General features: G+C 39.8%; 2 protein-coding genes across 2 annotated transcripts; both read left to right on the top strand.

Moving 5' to 3' along the window:
• The first annotated feature begins 1,159 nt into the window (after nt 1-1,159).
• On the top strand, nt 1,160-6,818 carry il17a/f2 (interleukin 17a/f2). The gene is made up of 3 exons (XM_067588603.1): nt 1,160-1,542; nt 4,221-4,381; nt 6,362-6,818. Exons 1-3 carry the CDS (start codon nt 1,507-1,509, stop codon nt 6,594-6,596), a joined length of 432 nt encoding a protein of 143 aa, XP_067444704.1. The 5' UTR covers nt 1,160-1,506; the 3' UTR covers nt 6,597-6,818.
• A 3,101-nt stretch (nt 6,819-9,919) lies between these two features.
• On the top strand, nt 9,920-14,462 carry LOC137188831 (membrane progestin receptor beta-like). Its single transcript, XM_067598413.1, has 5 exons — nt 9,920-10,189; nt 10,326-10,414; nt 12,369-12,525; nt 12,601-12,816; nt 13,011-14,462. The coding sequence occupies exons 1-5, from the start codon at nt 9,920-9,922 to the stop codon at nt 13,320-13,322; spliced, it is 1,044 nt and encodes a 347-aa protein (XP_067454514.1). The 3' UTR covers nt 13,323-14,462.
• The last annotated feature ends 3,313 nt before the right edge of the window (nt 14,463-17,775 follow it).

Below are 17,775 nucleotides of genomic sequence, written 5' to 3'. Positions count from 1 at the left end.
ATGTTTGAGTTTTGGACTGTTGGTCAGACGATACAATATATTTGTCATCTTGGACTCTGGAAAAGTGTAATGGATTTTTAAGGACCAAAATTTTATAAATTTATTAATCGAGAAAAGAATCTACAGATTAATTGATAATGAAAGTAATCGTTATTTGTGGCTCTAGTCAAGGAAATGCTGGGGGAGATGAGGCTGGTCAATGCATGAATCATCAGCTGGGGGTGGAGGAAAGAATTTATATTATTCATATATATATATATATCTGCCCTACTCCATCTATGGATTCCAGTTCCAGTAGCCCATTTCTCATCAGGGTGTCCTGGTTCCCCATGGCAACGTCTGGGTCAACAAGGTATGACAACCCGGTATGACTCTTAAACTTGCGGTTTCACTTATACTGCGGTAGGCCAGCAGCATCAAGGCCCTTGCCTAAGGGTTCACACTGGATGTGTGTTAACCCGCCCTGGTCGGGATTCGAACCCCCAACCGCATGCACCAAAGTCAGCAGTGTTAACCACTGAGATACCTAGTTGCTATTGAGGAAGAAAGAACAGGACAAGATCGAAAAAATACCAAGGGCTGAAAGAGGCTACATAAGATGTGGGGAGTAAAGGCAAACAGTGGTGCCAGTGGTAATGGGAGCACTGGGGGCTGTGACCCACAAACTGGGAGAGTGGCTCCAGCAGATTCCAGGTACAACATCTGAGGTCTCTGTTCAGAAGAGCGCAGTCCTAGGAACAGCTAAGATACTGCGCAGAACCCTCAAACTCCCAGAACTCTGGTAGAGGACCCGAGCTTGAGGAAGACTTTATTATTATTATTATTATTATTATTGTTGTTACATGAACAGTGAAGCTGCTGCCCAGGCCGACTGATGCAAAGTTTCAGTGAGCTGTGGATGTTTAATCACTGCTGCTGTGACTAACAGCATCCACACACTCAAATCTGTGCAAGAGCTTCTGGTCAGAGATGCTTTGAAATATCACTATTACAAAGATTCTTGCACAGATTTGAGTGTGCGGATGCTTCTCTCATTCACTTTGATGTCTTAATGCAAAACAGTCTAACAGGAAAATCAACAGTGTTCATTTTATAACGTGTTAAAATCTGAAGTCTAATAAGTGCTTTCTTACTCACGCTGATATATTTGGCATCTTTAGAGACTTTCAAACCAGCTGCAACAGAGTTCAAAGAAAAGCTCTGTGAGAAACTGAAGAAATGTCCTGAGTGGTTTTATTATCTGTCTGCCAGAGATGTTATCGGTGAAGAAAATGTGTCATTTTCATTTTATAACCCGTCGTCTGAGTTTCATTAGTGTGCAGTGAAATAGACGGCGGAGATAACGGCCTGCAGGAATCTCCCCTTCTCGTCTCCACCGGCTGGTTATCAGCTCAGAGATCTGATGTGATCAGACACTCTGAGGGTCACGAAGCATCATAAATACACCTGAACTGAGAGAAGTCACACTTTACACAGAGAGAAGCTGGACAGGAGCACAGAGACGACATGAAGCTGAGACACAGCGTCTGCACTCTGCTGCTGGTGAGACGACTATTATATATAACTATTATACACACTGATGATTCATCTGATTACAAAAAAATCTCTGATCATTTCAGCGATTCAAAGAGAACTAATAGATGAAAAATATATGAATAAAGTGAAATGAAAGTTCAGTCCGATTATCTGAATATCAGCAGTCTGACAGTCACAGAAGATGTCAGCTGATAAAAATCTTGTTCGGAGATACAAACTGATACGCGGCACAACATTAACCTCCTTTAGCTGTAATTTGACCTCCTCTTGTATATTAATGTATGTATATATGTGTTTTTTCCATCTAAATTTAAAGAATGTTAAAGAATATTTGAGGTGAAAGTCAAAGATTCAAGAGATACAAAGTAGATTTGAATTAAATCCATCGATTTGTTGTTCAAGGAACAGAAAGCAAAAGCAAAATTTGATGATTTCAGCTTCAAATGTGACGATTAAATGATTTTCTTTCTTTCTTCTTATATGAAACTGAATATTTTGGGGGTTTTGGACTTCTAGACAAAAAATCTTAAAGTGTTAACTTTGACTCTGGGAGATTAAAATGGTAATTTTTTAAACTAAATTCAGCGTTTTATATAAATATTTGAATAATTGGCAAAATAATCGACAGATGAATCAATAATGAACATAATAGTTATAAGTTTCAGTCCTTGGAGCCACACATACAGATAAAATGTGTTCTATTGCAGAGATTAGACTTATCTTTTATATTGTAATGTGTTGTAGCGTCACTTTCACTCCTGTACGGAGTCCCAAAGATGCCCCTCAAAATCCTATATTTTATTTATTATTTCCTCGTAACCATATTTAGAACAAATGTTATAATATTATATTATGTTATATCGGACGTTTCTGTGCAGCGTCAACGCAGGAAGTAGTGTGTTCTTTAAGAAGCGAGGTGGAGGTCGGGGTGGTGGATCTGTCACAGTCTGACACAAATTACCATCAGGGTTGCGATATTTTTGCATCAGCATAATTTTTCTCCACAATTTTATCTGAAAATGACTTTTTTTTGGAACTTGAAGTTTGCATTAATCCACAAAGAAGCTATAGGCGAGAAAAGATTAGTGATTGAATGACTTTTGGTAAAACGTTGAAGATTATTTTTGTTAAGTAAAAGTAATACACCGGCTCGTGTTGTGTTGCTGAGCAGAGAGCCGGGGGTAGAGTAGGGTTGTCTCTCTGATACCTTGTGTGTTCCCAACAAAACAGAGCTGCAGATTTTACACCTGCTTTTCTCAAACTCTCAAATTTCAGACACAGTTTCCTGCTGCAGTGATAAATCAACGGCAGCGGCCATTTGTATAAATTCTTATTCTGTCCTCCGATGTTTTACACCTCTGAACAGGAACGCCTTAAAATATTGTACATGTTACATGAGACCAGACATACACATTTTTAGCACTGCCACTGCCAAACCTGTAGTTCATATTCACATTAAATAAATCTAAAAATCTTAGCATTAAAAACATTGTAATTAGGACATAATTTGGGGTTTTGCCAGCATTACTTTTCTTCTCTTTTTAAAGATCAAAGTCACCTTTATTTGGGAGTTTCTTTGACTTCACCGGCAGTGATTAGATGAGCCATGCTTAAGTGGAAACATTGATTACCGGGACTAAACATCACGCTGAAAGGCTGTGTTTCACTCTGCTTAAACAGATCACTTATAACATCTTTTCCTTCACAGTTCACGGTTTTGTATCAAATTGTTGCAAAAATGGGTACCAGAGCAAAAAACTCTCTCTTGAAAATAAAAAGGGAGTCAGAGGTCCAAGCAGCAAAGCGTTCTTTAATGCCGGCAAGAAAGGAGAGCAAGTAGCACTTTTACAAAGAACCAAATCGCTCCGAAGGTTTTTCTTTGGGGCATGGTTTTTATGTCCTTGGGTCGGCTTAGGTCACACCTTATCATCCACCCTCCCTAATTTTTGACCAATTATTATATTACTTTTATCTCCGTCACTCGTTGTTGGTCAAAACTCTTCAAAACAGGTTTTGAGGTGTTTGAGGATATGTACTGGCATATTCAATTCTACCTGATTATATCCAATCTTTATATAAGTATTGGGAATCATTTTACACCATTATTGCCAAGTTGTCTTCTGGCCTTTTATTTTTTTATAAGTTATTCTAGTCATTTTACACCCTTATTTCTTGATCTCCTCCAGAGAGTATGTTTGAAAGGTGAAGACTTTAGCAGACCCAAGCAAAGTGACATGTAATACAAACACACTCAAATTTCTCCAGTGTATGATTATGATTCTTCTACCGTGCCTCTATACGTACAGTGTGATTAAATATGGTTCATGAGATTATAACTAAACCAATACAAATTGTATCCCACTAGCCCTTATTGCTTATAAACTTATAAAATCAATCTGCATAGCTTAATATTGTCTTTAAGCACACCAATGACTTTTAATGAAAATACACCACAACGGTCAGAAGATGGATTTAACAGTAGTTTATCTTTTTAATCTAAGCTAAAATCAGCTGATGTTCAACATTTGCATATACAGTGGATAAAATACATATTGTATGTATTATTTTGCATAATAATCCTTTATTGTAGGAGAAGAAACTAATGTTGCAGTCTGCTGATTCACCTAATTTCAACTTAGTAATGCTCTTCTCTCCTCGTTTCCCCTCCTCCTCCTCCTCCTCAGGTATGTTGCAGTGCATTGTGGGTAGCGTCCTCCTCCGAGGTAAAGGTTTCATCTCCTCCTCCTGGATGTGACTCCCTGTTGACCCTCTCCTCAGAGATCTCCACCCTGTCTGAAGGAAACGGGAACATCCACAGCAGATCCGTGTCTCCGTGGCGATGGAAGTCAGTCTGCTCACACATTCAGACAGGAAGTGCAGTTCATGAATGAATCAGTGAAAATGTTAACGAGTGAATGAATGCATGAATGCATGAGCACCTGCTCCTGATGACTTTAAAGTAAAACTAAAAGATTTTACAAACTTTACTCTGCATGTTTTTGGAGGATCCTGGTTGGATGAGTGAATCATTTCTAGATTTCTTCTCTAAATTGATTGGAATTTATCTTTATTTCTGTCTTTAAGTTATAAAAAAAAAGTGTGCTTGTGCTTGTGAGTCAGAAATTACATTTTAATTACTTATTAAATTAAATGTATCCACATATGGGACGTTTGCAGTTTCAGGTTTTTCAGTGTTCTCTCTCCAGTTGCCAAAATCCAGGTGAGAGACGCTGTGAGTTGGTCAAAATGTTGATTGAGTGCTTCAGCTGTTACTTTAGCGTTACAGCAAAAAACTTAATTAAGTAGCAGCAGCGAGTTATTTACAGACTTTCATAGACTTTCTGCTCTTTGAATCCATCATAAAGTGTCTCTATCAAGGAAACTCAACATGTTTAGAAGAGTTAATGCCCCCGTCTGGCAGTGAGAGTAATTACAAAAACACACCTGACACGTACTTATGTCATTGGCTCCACTGTAGCCGACTCCTCCGTCGCTACTGTTGTCACAACGCCAGCGAAATGACTTGTTATCAGAATTCGATCCATTCGATCCGATAATGATCAGAAAGTTTAGAAGAGCTGCACAATTCAATTATTTTATCCCCATTTAAGTTAGCGGAGCGCTAACCGGAAGTTAGCCGTCTCGGCCGGCGGAAGTTTCAGGGTTTGCTTTCAAACAGCCGGCACGGGAACGTCCCTCCTGACATGAGAGTTAAAAACTACAGAGAGATTTATCTGGCTGTGGGAGGCTTAAACAGCATTGTGTGAACTTGTTTGGCTTAAATGTAACAGATGTTCATTTATATGCAAAAGTTCCACACTGCAGGTTTAACGAAACAGAGATTAGCATAACATTTCTAATTTTATGTTGTTAAACGAGCATGAAAACCAGTTATTGTTGCTTACAGATTGATATAAATGTTTGAAGATCCTCTGACTTCCATGTGTAACCCCGACGTCTGAAACCAAACACGTCCTCAAATTTGTTTACTTCATTTATGTATTTTTAAGCCAGTGATTTTAAGATAGCACTGCTGGTTGCTAACAACCATACGATTATGTAAATGTCTGTAAGAATCTTCATTGGTAGCACTTTATATTATTTTCCAATACTTTAAAAACATGAAGCTATATTTCCTTATTATTATCAAGTTATTATCCCATTAATGTCACGATATTATAATTTTTAATCAAAATATCACACTGATAAAACCTTATTATTGTTAGCGTAGCAGATTAGCGTATTGTTACCTAAATGTCACTAAATAGTTCTGCCTCATTGTTATCTTCAGATGTGTTTTTGGTTTTGGCCCCTTATGACCCTGGTACAAACATTTCTCTCTAATATTACTTAGAACTCAATGTTCATACCAAGCTATTACATGGTTATTACTTATCTAATTATCATGATATTACTTTTTATTTCCTTTTATTATCAGAATATTACCCAACTATTACCTTGTTATTATTGGGCCTGACTGTAAAGTGCTACAGCTTTATTTTAGTCTTTTTACTTTACAATCAATTAAAAATTGGCGGACTTTTATTCTCTCCTTTAATTCTTTAACTCTCAGTTGCTTTTATTTCAGTTTTCACAACCTGAAACTGTATTTATTAAATCATACAGCGCACATGTTCACATGTTTCTTTGTGCTTTAATGTTGATTAAAACATGTGTTAAAGGTGGTGGTGTATTATTTAATTAATCAGCCTCTTAGTGTTTTTTGACACTTCTGGACCTCCGTATGTGTGAGCAGTAATGTCAGAAACACTAAAGTTCCTCTAATTTTCATCGTAAACTGATGAATCACTTGTTGTTTGTGCAGATCGTCCACGGTGAAGAACCGGATCCCTTCCACCCTCTGGGAGGCCGAGTGCAGCAGCAGCTTCTGCTCCAGTCTCAACCCGGGTCAGACGGACCGACACAACCTGAACTCGGTCCCCATCTACCAGAGCGTCCTGGTCCTGAACCGGCAGGAGAAGGGACGCTGCTACACTGCGAAGTACCACTCCGTGGCTGTCGGCTGCACCTGCGTCTTGGCCCAAACCAAGCAGAGCTGATCCACCTGAACCTGAACCTGGACCTGAACCTGGACCTGGACCTGGACCAGAACCAACAGCTGGGGATCAAAACAACAAACAAAACAAAAACAAAATAAAGAAATCTGGGATTCTATATTTAATATTGTTGTATTGGATGTCAACCCTGCATACAGTAAATTAAAACATACAATGTGAAGAGTGACATACTGTAATTTGAAGAAATAATATAAATTATTCATAATAATAATAATAAAAAAGCACCTCAAGGTCTAATCAAATTAAAACTGACTGTTCACTTTGCTTTTCTAAGATCATTACCGCTGGTGGGGCAGAAAACATTTTAAAAGAGCGGTAACACTTTATTAAAATATTAAATATTTTCTTGTATGAATCAGATGCAAATTAAATACTTACAGGTTTTCAGCTGGTACATAAATGTAGGTACAGAGGAAGAAAACGTATACAAATATACAAAAGGACAAATTAAAATTTTGACCAGTTGATGATGATGATGCTAGATGAAGAGTCAGGAGAGACTGGGGGAGCATGAATTTCTGAACTAAATTTTAAGTCAATCCATCACATTAATATTGAAATATTTCATAGGATACATGAAAACTTTGACCTCAGTGGGCGGGATTCATCCTCTGAGGAGCCTGAATGATAATCCATCTGATAGTTGTTGAAAGTTACCTGCTGCTAATATTTACTATTTAATACATATATATGACAGTGTGGTGGTAATATAGTCATTAAAACCAGTGAAGTACATCCATATCAATCATTAATGAGCTGCAGATGTGCTCTCAGTAAGTCCCCTTATTTAGTATGTATAATCAGTATATAAACAGATAATAAATGTTTAACACACTATAATGTAGTTATAAGCAGATAAAGGACATGTTTAAGTGTTTATTAATGTTCAGTATTTATTATAACTTCTCCTATGGGGAACAAACATTTATAGGTGCCAGTAAATACATTAATAAACATCTGCTAATAACTACATTATAGTATGTTATAAACATGTATTAACTGTTTATACACTGATTATTAATGACAAATAGGGGGACTTAAATTAAAGTGTTCATGAATAACATGAATATGTTCATTCAGTTCAGTTATAAACTGATTTATTCTTTTATTATTATTCCGTCTTTGTTTTTATTCCTGATAAGTAAAAAATGTAAATCAACAAAATCAAATAAATGATTGTAAAATGGTTCTATGTGATAGTTTTGGCAGAATAAGTAAAGAGTGTGTGTAACAGCGAGTGTAACGCAGCGAGGTGTGTTAATGTCAGCAGTGTGTCGAGTCTCATGATGTCTGAAATCCTCCGCAGAGAAAAACTCATTCAGACTGAAATCAGCTCTAATTAGCTGAAAACAAGAACACATTGTGGAGATTAGAGATGTGTGTGTGTGTGTGTGTGTGTGTGTGTGTGTGTTAGTGTGTGTGTGTGTGTGTGTGTTACCATGCATGTGACAGCGGCTGGCGGTCTTCAGGACTGAGCAGCGAACGGATCGGTGGCTCCTGCAGCAGCTCACATCCTGACGCCCACACAGCGAGACAGAACTCAGGTAAGTTTGTTTCCTCTGCTGTCTGCGGGTTGCTGTGACCTCTGACCTTTGACCTTCTTATTGCTGATTGTGATTTCGTATTTTTCTGTTTTCCTACAAAGGTTTTTCTAATCCTCTTAAAGGTTTGTTTTCTGCTTGTAGACACAGCAGGTAGAACAAAAGAGAAACACAGAATTTCAACTGTTGTTATATATTATTATGCAAGTTTACAGTAATTTGCATGATTTAATAAACTTTTTCATTAAAATGTAACAAATTCTTGTTTCTACCGGTGTCTGTTAGCTTTATGATCACTGTCTTCTCACCTTGTTTTTATTCAGCAACTGGTTCCCTGCTTTATATTCCAATTTCAAACTTTACTTTTAATAATATCCTCAATTTTCATCAATATACGAACATCAGAGTCATATAAATAATGCAATCAGACTACAGGTTTATGTTGTGGCCGCCAGTTTGAATTATTTCAACTTTACTTCTGAGAAATCAGATTTTTTTCTGTTGGTTTGCTTCTACACACTACATTACCCATGAGCCTCAGCTGCTGTTGCTATGGAGAAGAAGCCAGTCAGAGGTGTAAATATTCTGAATATTTCATCATCAACTGTGCACCTGTCTGACCCCCTATATCAGCGATTCTCAAACTGTTTCACGTCAAGGAAATTAGACCAGGGACCCCCATCTGATAAGATTTTTGCTTTTATTACAGAAAGTGTATGAAACCCATGACCAAAATAACCCTACATTCTGTCATTGTGTTAATTATGGATGGAATCCTGTGGTGGATATTTCTGAGCGATGGTCACCACTTCAGTGGAGAGAAGCACACACGAGCCTTTGATGTCTTATTGCTGAGAATGTTTATTGAAGTTACTTGATCAAGGAGAACTGTAAACATCCAAGTTGGTGTAACTCAGATGCTGTCTCTTCCCGCTCTGCCCTCTGACAGTCTGAGTGTTAGTATTTAACCCAAGCAGATCGGCCTACGATATGAAAAATCAGTCTAATCGGTTCACTAGTTTCTATCTGGCTACACATTCCACCCATCTTTGTTGTCTAGAAGAGTCCTTTCTGGCCTTGGCCTACCACGGCAGTGCTGATATACTCTTCATCAGAGAGGTTTCTGCTTTCACCAAAACATCACAGACTACTGACGTCTCGAGAAGAGATTAAGAATTACAGCGTGACCTCAAGACGTCATCTTGACCCGATGTCACTCCAACCTGTAACCCCTAAAGATGGAAAATTCCATAACAAATCCTAGTGGAAATAAATGATTCCCCTTTTTGCTGGGGAACCCCTGGCTCATCTCTCTAACATCTCTCTAACCCCCTACACACACATCTGTCTCTAACACACCTGTCTAATCAACTTTGCACTCTAACCACCAACCCACCTGTCTAACACACCTGTGTAACTCCCACCCCACCATCAAACTCACCTGTATAACCACAAACACACCCACAGACCCACCTGGTAAACTACCTACCTGGGCAATCAAAACACATGTCTGTTCTGCTACTCACCTGCTAAAATACATACCCAGCTGTTAAATCTCCTACCTACCTGTTTAACCACCAACACACCTGTCTAACTTCCTATACACCTGTCATACCATCTATCTGTCCAACCATCTCTATGCATTAAAGCACCTACTTACCTGTCTAACCCAAAACTCATCTGTGGAACCACCTGCTCACATGATTTTAAGATTTCTTTTAACAATTTCAGTTTCATACAGATCAAGACTCGTCCTCTCCCATCATGCCTCGGGTGTCGTTCGCCCTTCCCTCGCTGTCCCTCACCTTCCTCCCCCCGCTGGCCCGCCTCCTGCCATCCCTGCCCGCCACTGTGCGGGACGTGGACGTGCCCCCTCTGTTTCGGGAGCGCTTCATCCTGTCAGGGTACCGTCCTGTGGGCCTGACATGGCGTTGCTACGTCCTCAGCCTCTTCCAGATCCACAACGAGACAGTGAACGTGTGGAGCCACCTGCTGGCCGCTGCCTGTGTGGTCGCCAGGTTCCTGCTGTTCATGGTTCTTCAGGGAGGGGTACTGCAGCGTCACAGTCCTGCACAGTTTGTTTGACCTCCTGGTGTCTGACCGCCCTGTGTTTGACCTCCTGGTGTTTGACCTTTGACTTCCTCAGGGGATCCTGGGTTTTCGGCTGCAGGGTCCTGAAGGTCAGGGGTTTTCTGTGGACGCCTCCTCGCTGCCTCTGGTCCTCTATGTCTTCTCTGCCGTCACATACCTGAGCTGCAGGTGAGCCAACAAAGAAACTTTACATTTTAATATTTTTGAAATGAATGAAAAACAACTCTACAGGGTGCCAACAACAACTTTTAGATAGATTGAAAAATTTTGTACACACATTCATGTTCTCCAGAGGAAGAATCATACCAAGCTGTGTTATCCTCTGACTTTTCCTCTAGCACCACCATGAGGTTGAAAGTTGTGGTTTTGAGTGAAATAACTCAATGACTATTGGATGGATTGTCATGAATTTGGTTCATTCATGTTCCCCTCGGAATGAAATGTAATAACTTTTGACTTTTCATCAAACGCCATCATCTGGTCACATCTTTAACTTGTCCGATACTTTAGTTTATCACCAAATACCTGCAAAACTAATCACATCCCCGTCAGCCCAGATTGTGTTAGCAAATAAGCAAATGTTAGCACGTTGACCTAAGCTAATCTGGGTGGCTGTGGCTCAGGAGGTAGAGCATGTTTATCCACTAATCCGGTCCACTTGTTGAAGTATCCTTGGGCAAGATACCAAACCCCAAAGTGCTCCTGATGGTTGTGCCTCTCTTTGCATGTTAGCTTGCTGCTAGCAGTGTGTGAATGTGAGTGTGAATGGGTGAATGAGCAGCAGAAACACTGTGAAGTGCTTTGGATAAAAGCCCAATATAAATGCTGCCATCTACCATTTAAACTTAGATGGTGGTAAACATCAGCATGTTAGCATTGTCATGGTTAGCATCTTGACATTAGCATTTAGCTAAAAGCACCTCTAGCCACCACAGCTACTGTATTTTAAACTTCTATTCACTTTGACCTCTCCATGTCTGTCACTGAGTCACTGATCTGGTTTTCAGCTCATAAGCATGTTCAATATTTACAAAGACAGCCTGTTACTATGACGTTTTATTTGATTTTCATGACTTCAACACTCCCCACTGCACTCTCTTTTTAACACAAGCTTAACAAACAACACTGATATTATATTACCTGATAAAGTTAACAAACAGCTGCCTACTTCCACATCCAGCAATCACAGGGCAGGTCTGTGTCCACTTGGTGAATGTATCAATATTCACTCTCTTCACTCTCTTTGGTCTCCACCAACTCCTGGGGGAAATTTCTGGCTCTTTATCTACACGATGTTCCATTTTCTTCACCAACAGAAAATGGAACTTTTGTGTGTCTGCTGCTTGCTGCTGGGCAGGTAGTGGGTTTATGACAGCTGAGACTGAACCAGACAGGAAATGTGCCACAAAAGCAAAACTAGGAGCTAGAAGAGGCTAAAGAAGTCTGTAGAGCAGCAGAGATGGTGATGATTCTCTCTTCCTTTAAGTATTTTCCTGCAGCTGCCACTAGATGCTACTAAAGAGCCATATTTTACTCTGTTCCCACTGCTGAAGGTGCTACAGCATCAGTGTAACTGAGGTGTTTGGTGGCCCTGAAGTGCAAATCACAATGACAAATGACAAAATACAACAGCAAATAACAAAACACAACTGCAAAAGGAGAAAACACAACAATATTAACTTATACCAGAAAAGGTAAGTACCTGCTATCGACAAAGCTTGTTGCTGATTGGACAGACGCACTGTCTGTCTTTTTAACAGGAGGGAGGCGCTTGTCTGCTTTTGCGGTTGTGTTTTGTTATTTGTTGTTGTGTTTTGTTATTTGTTGTTGTGTTTTGTTATTTCTTGTTGTGATTTGCACTTCAGGGCCACTGTAGAGGTGTTTATTTATGTAGTTTCAATATATTTTGTGTCACATTACAGAAACAAAATATCCCCTTTTAGCTTTTTTAGGAGCTGAAAGAGGCTGAAAAGCTCTGTAGAGCTGCGGAGTTGGTGATAATTCTCTGTGGGTTCTGAACTGCAGACAACCCCCCTTCAGCTTACACGGACTGATTTGATCATTTGTTAATATAAAAATATTGATTAGTGCAGCTTTCACTGACTCATGTTGCATGTTGCAGCGCTGCGGCTCACCTGCTGCAGTCTCACTCGGAGCAGGCACATTACTCGCTCTTCTTCCTGGACTACATGGGCGTGGGCGTCTACCAGTATGGCTGCGCTCTGGCTCTGTGCCTGTACAGCTCGGACGCCGCCTGGACACAAAGCATGCTGGGACAGGTCTGTTTATACATCCTCAGTGGATGACATCACTCATGATGCACACAGGTGTGCTGATGATGTCAGTCGTTGCAGATCTTTCTCCCGGCCGCCGCCCTCCTCGCCTGGTTCTCCTGCTCCACCTGCTGTTATGCAAAGCTTCGTTTCCGGCGGCCGTACCCGCTCCACAGGAAGCTCTACCAGGTGGTCCCGATGGGCGTGGCCTACATACTGGACATCAGCCCCGTCGCCCACCGCCTCGCCACCCAAAGCTGGACCAGCAACTCTGCACTCCCACTGCATGGCCTGCAGGTGGTGCTTCTTACTCACACTCTATTTATCAATTTTACCTGTTCATTTGTTTTGCAATTTTCAACTCAACTTTATTTATATTGCACTTTTCACACAACACAGCAGATCCAAAGTGCTCAACAGCACACACAGAAAAACAGAACAATAGAAAGGATTGAGATCATTTTATAATAATTCATTCATTTCTCCATCAGGTGGTGCTGTTTCTGCTGTCCGCCTTCTTCTTCTCTTGCCCCATACCTGAGCGTTTCTCCCCCGGCCGCTATGACATCATCGGCCATGGCCACCAGCTCTTCCACCTCCTTCTGTCCTTCTGCACGCTGGCCCAGCAGGAAGCGCTGTTCCGGGACTTCCTGTGGAGGCGGCCAGCGCTGGTCAGAGAGTTCGGAGAGGAGCACCTCCTGCTGGCCTGCGCCTCCTTCCCCTGCCTGATGCTCTGCTGCGTGATGACGGCGCTTGCCATGAGGCGGCGAGCTAAAAAACAACTGCTGAAAGAGCAGAGATAGAAGAAGAAGAAGAGGAAGATGTGACTTAATGGACACAAACTGCTGAGGGATTTATTTTATATTGCAGAGACATTTCTTCGGACAATCATGAGGTTTTTGTGTTTGTTTATGTCTGTGTTTGTGTGTGTTTACAGGTGTTTTATTTCACAGTTTTTTCTACATTTGACCTGCAAAGTGACAGCTACACAGTATAAAACTCAAACTGGAATTTAGTAAAGTCCAGTGACCTGTGAACCAGTGAACATTATAATCAAACTGAAATGTTCATTCTTGTTATATTTTGTGTAAGAAAATATATGAAATGTAACGGCACTGCAGCTATTGTGCATATTTTCTATTTTTTAAAAGAAGATAACGACATATTTGTGGAATCAGTGTCTAAACCTCGAGCCTCTGAGTTAGCACTTCCTATGATATCTGAGTGAAATGTTTCGAGAAGTGCTGTTAACTTCCATGGTGCACTACTGACGCAACGTCATACTTCTACAAGCATTATAACTATTAGTATTTGAGTGTATTAGTGTATTTATCTTTCCCTTCACAACATTCAACATTTGGGAGGACCCATTGTGCTGCAAAGTTTGTGTTCTGTAACAGTTAGTTAGCCTAGCTTGCTAACATTACTTTCTATTACATTATTTCAACACCTGCTGAGTCATCAGGAGCTCCTGGACACTCAGTGTGATGTTCATCCTGTATTACAGAGAGGAGGGTAGGGTAGCTAGCATGGTAGCTAGTAGGGGTGTGCCCAAATACAAATACATTATTCAGCAAAGCACAAATAGTGGGGTTTTTTTTTTACAAATATTTGTTTCATACAAATATTTTTAAAATGATTTGTTTTTGAGAAGAAAAAAAAAACATGTCAAATACAAGCACGCAGGTCAGTTACATCGCTGTCTCAGTGTCTCTCCTCTGTTCTGCTGTGACGTCTATCAGCAGGTCTCAACGAAGGGAGTCACATCCACCTGCTACATGACGCACATTTCCTTATTTGGACATCAGTCCCCGAGTTGGGGGTGTTCCCCAGAGATAAAGCTGAGCTACTGACACAACTGAAGTGCTCCCAAGGGACTCCATAACCTGTTGTTCCTCTTCTCCTTTCCACAAAATTAGGTTGTAAAAAATAAGCAATAAATGAAAAGTGCAAAGCAATAATCGCCTTTGAAGTTCCTCCCTACATATTATACGGTGTGCTGTCTCTGTGTTATGGGTGTATAAATAGGTAGAGGTCTGTCTGCAATGAGTCGATGAATAAAGTTTTAGTTCAGTAGTCAGCGCAGTCGTCTATGATCTGGGAGACTCCAGTTCGAGACTCGGTGTGGGGACCTCCTCCATAAGGTAGTTTATTCATGAACACTTATTGTAACACTTTAGTTTTCTAAAATTAAAAGTGTAATAAAAACAAAAATAGGATTTTTAAGCCCCTTTCCACTTTTATTCAAATACAAATAAAAATAATTTTGCTGCCTCAACAAATACAAATACTGGGCTCTCTGCTAGCATTAGCTGCCTCTCTTTCATGGATCCAGAATTAGTGACAGTAAATAACCACCCTGTGAAAACTAACAGCAAATCTTTGATTTAGTTTAGGACTGCAACTAATGATTATTTGTCATTAGCAATTAATCAATTAGTCAGTCTGGAAAAATGTTAGAAAATAGTCAAAAATGTAAATTTTATAATTTCCCTAAGCCCAAGCTGCTGTATTCAGATGTCTTGTTTTGTTTTTGTCAAAGAAAACCATTAAATCCTCACATTTGAGAAGCTGAAACCAGAAAATGTTTTGCATTTTTGCTTAAAGGTCCAATAAAGGTGTCATAACCCGGCTCCTAGGCCATGACAAATATGGGAATGGACACAATGGATGGCAATAAAGTAAAGATATTTATATACAACAAAGTAAACAACTGAAGCCGTAATTTGCAAATATGGAGCGTGTCAGTCAGTAACATCAGTCATGTAAGTGTGGGTGTGTGAGTAATGAAGTGTAAGGTGTTGTGGAGTAAAAACAAAACCAGAATCAAACAAAACAAAAGGATTGCGGCTGCTGGCTGGTGAGAGAGAGCCCAAACAATGCTGGGAGTTGGCCTTTTATCCTTTATGGCAGCATTAGTGCTCCATATTCAGCTGGCTGCCACACCCACACTCTCCCAGGTATCTTTATAGACAAAAAATACATTACCACACCAGCATACTCTCAATATGCTGGTGTGGTGCTGGATGTTAGCAAACAGCTATTTGCTATGTAAAGATGTAGTGGAGTAATGGAGACCTGAGCAGTGAATAAAGTCACACTCCTTCTGTGTGTGTTGTTATCCAAGCTTCTATGTTCGTTGTTTTGGTAGTCGCACCGGCTGCGTGTGCATGTTAGTACATGTGAGTCCCTCCATGCCCTCCTTGTCTATTTCCAAGATGGCGGTCACATCATAAACTTTCTCAAATTACAGCCAGACAGTGCATATGTTTCCAAAAACATTTAAGGCGAGTAATAGATAAGGCAGAATCTTGATCTATATTTCATCAGCACTGCCTAGTCAGACAGTTTGATCTGAGTTTCTTTTTTTGCCAGCTTTCTTGAGTAAACAACACACACGTTTGTTTTGGTTTGAAATGCTGGTGCTATAGTGCGACATCTAGTGGCTGAATGTCGTGTATTGCAACTTTAAGAAATGAGTAAATCAATGAATCGATTATCATAGTGGCCAATTAATTTTCTTTTGATTGACTAATCCATTCATTGACTAATTGTTATAACTCTAATTTGAATCACAACACAGAGTTGTGTACAAAAAACATGATATAAAGTACACAATGGTGATAAAAAATGAAAATAGGGCTAAAAACAGGTAATAGTGTCGGCTCCCAGCTGATTCCAGAGTGTTCAAACTAGACTGTTGGATTTGAAGTGGTATTATGAATAATTTTTGTGTCCGCCCACACAGATATCACACCAATCAAATTACTAGGGATGTGCAGAGAGCCCAGTATTTGTATTTGTATTTGTTGAGGCAGCAAAATTGTTTGTATTTGTATTTGACTAAAAGTGGTAAGAGGCTTAAAAATCCTGTTTTTGTTTTTATTACGCTTTTAATTTTAGAAAACTAAAGTGTTACAATAAGTGTTCATGAATAAACTACCTTATGAAGGAGGTCGCAACACCGGGTCTCGAACTGGAGTCTCCCAGATCATAGACGACTGCGCTGACTACTGAGATAAAACTTTACTCATCACCTCATTACAGACAGACCTCTACCTATTTATACACCCATAACACAGAGACAGCACAGCATGTAACATGTAGGGAAGAACTTCAAAGGCAATTATTGCTTTGCTCTTCTCATTTATTGCCTATTTTTTACGACCTAACTTGTGGAAAGGAGAAGGGGAACAACAGGTTGCGGAGAGTCCCGTGGGAGTACTTCTCTTGTGTCAGTGACTCAGCAGCTCAGGGAGTGATGTCCAAATAAGGAAATGTGCGTCATGTAGCGGGTGGATGTGACTCCCCTCGTTGAGACCTGCTGATAGACGTCACAGCGGAGCAGAGGAGAGACACTGAGATAGCGATGTAACTATGTGCTGGTATTTGATTTTTTTTTCTTCCTGAAAACAAAAGTTTTTAAAATATTTGTATAAAACAAATATTCGTCCAAAAAAAATGCTATTTGTGCTCTGCCGATTAATGTATATGTATTCGGGCAAACCCCTACAAATTACAGAACCAACATTGTCAATCGGTACCAAATATTCAGACCACCATGGATTAACTAAAACTTTAATTTCTTCTTTTTCATAAATACAGTTGTAATCAAATAACAAAACAAACATCCAGGAGAAATATATTGATTTCTCTGATAACTAATTTTAATTTCAGTTCAACTTTAACTTAAGTTAAATAGATGGAGTTTTTCAGCCTCCAATCACAACTTGAAATGATAAGTTCAATAAATGTCCTATTGTGACTGTAGTTTAAATTTGGGACAAATACTCTTAGTTTATTTAAGTTAAAAACAACCAGAGTTGAGCAAAGTACTGTACAATAAAATAACATAACATGGTGACAGCTTAAAAAGCAGTAGAGATAACATAACAATACTATCTCACACATACGCACACACAAATAAATAAGTAAGGGAACAGTTGGAAAACACAGAAGAGTAAAAAGTGAAACATAAAATTTTAAGGACACTCAAAGGCCTGAGAAAACATCTGGGTCTTAAGTTTAGCCTTAATGTGTCTACAGAGGGGGGGACACACACTCGTCCTGACCCCTTAGCCTGGATCGAGGGAAAGCTGGTCTGGGGATTTCTGGGGTTGGGGTTAAAATAAAATTATCTTAATGTTCTTCCACTGCTGTGAGACCCGCCAACTATTGTATTTGGGTGGAGGCAGAAATCTAGTGCAGCAGAGAAAACATCTGCAGATAAAACTGAATCTAACTACACACTAACAG

Source organism: Thunnus thynnus, chromosome 1 (assembly GCF_963924715.1).
Source record: "Thunnus thynnus chromosome 1, fThuThy2.1, whole genome shotgun sequence".
Taxonomy (NCBI): domain Eukaryota; kingdom Metazoa; phylum Chordata; class Actinopteri; order Scombriformes; family Scombridae; genus Thunnus; species Thunnus thynnus.
Note: the sequence above shows the minus strand (reverse complement) of the source record. Positions and strands in the feature narration are given on the sequence as shown.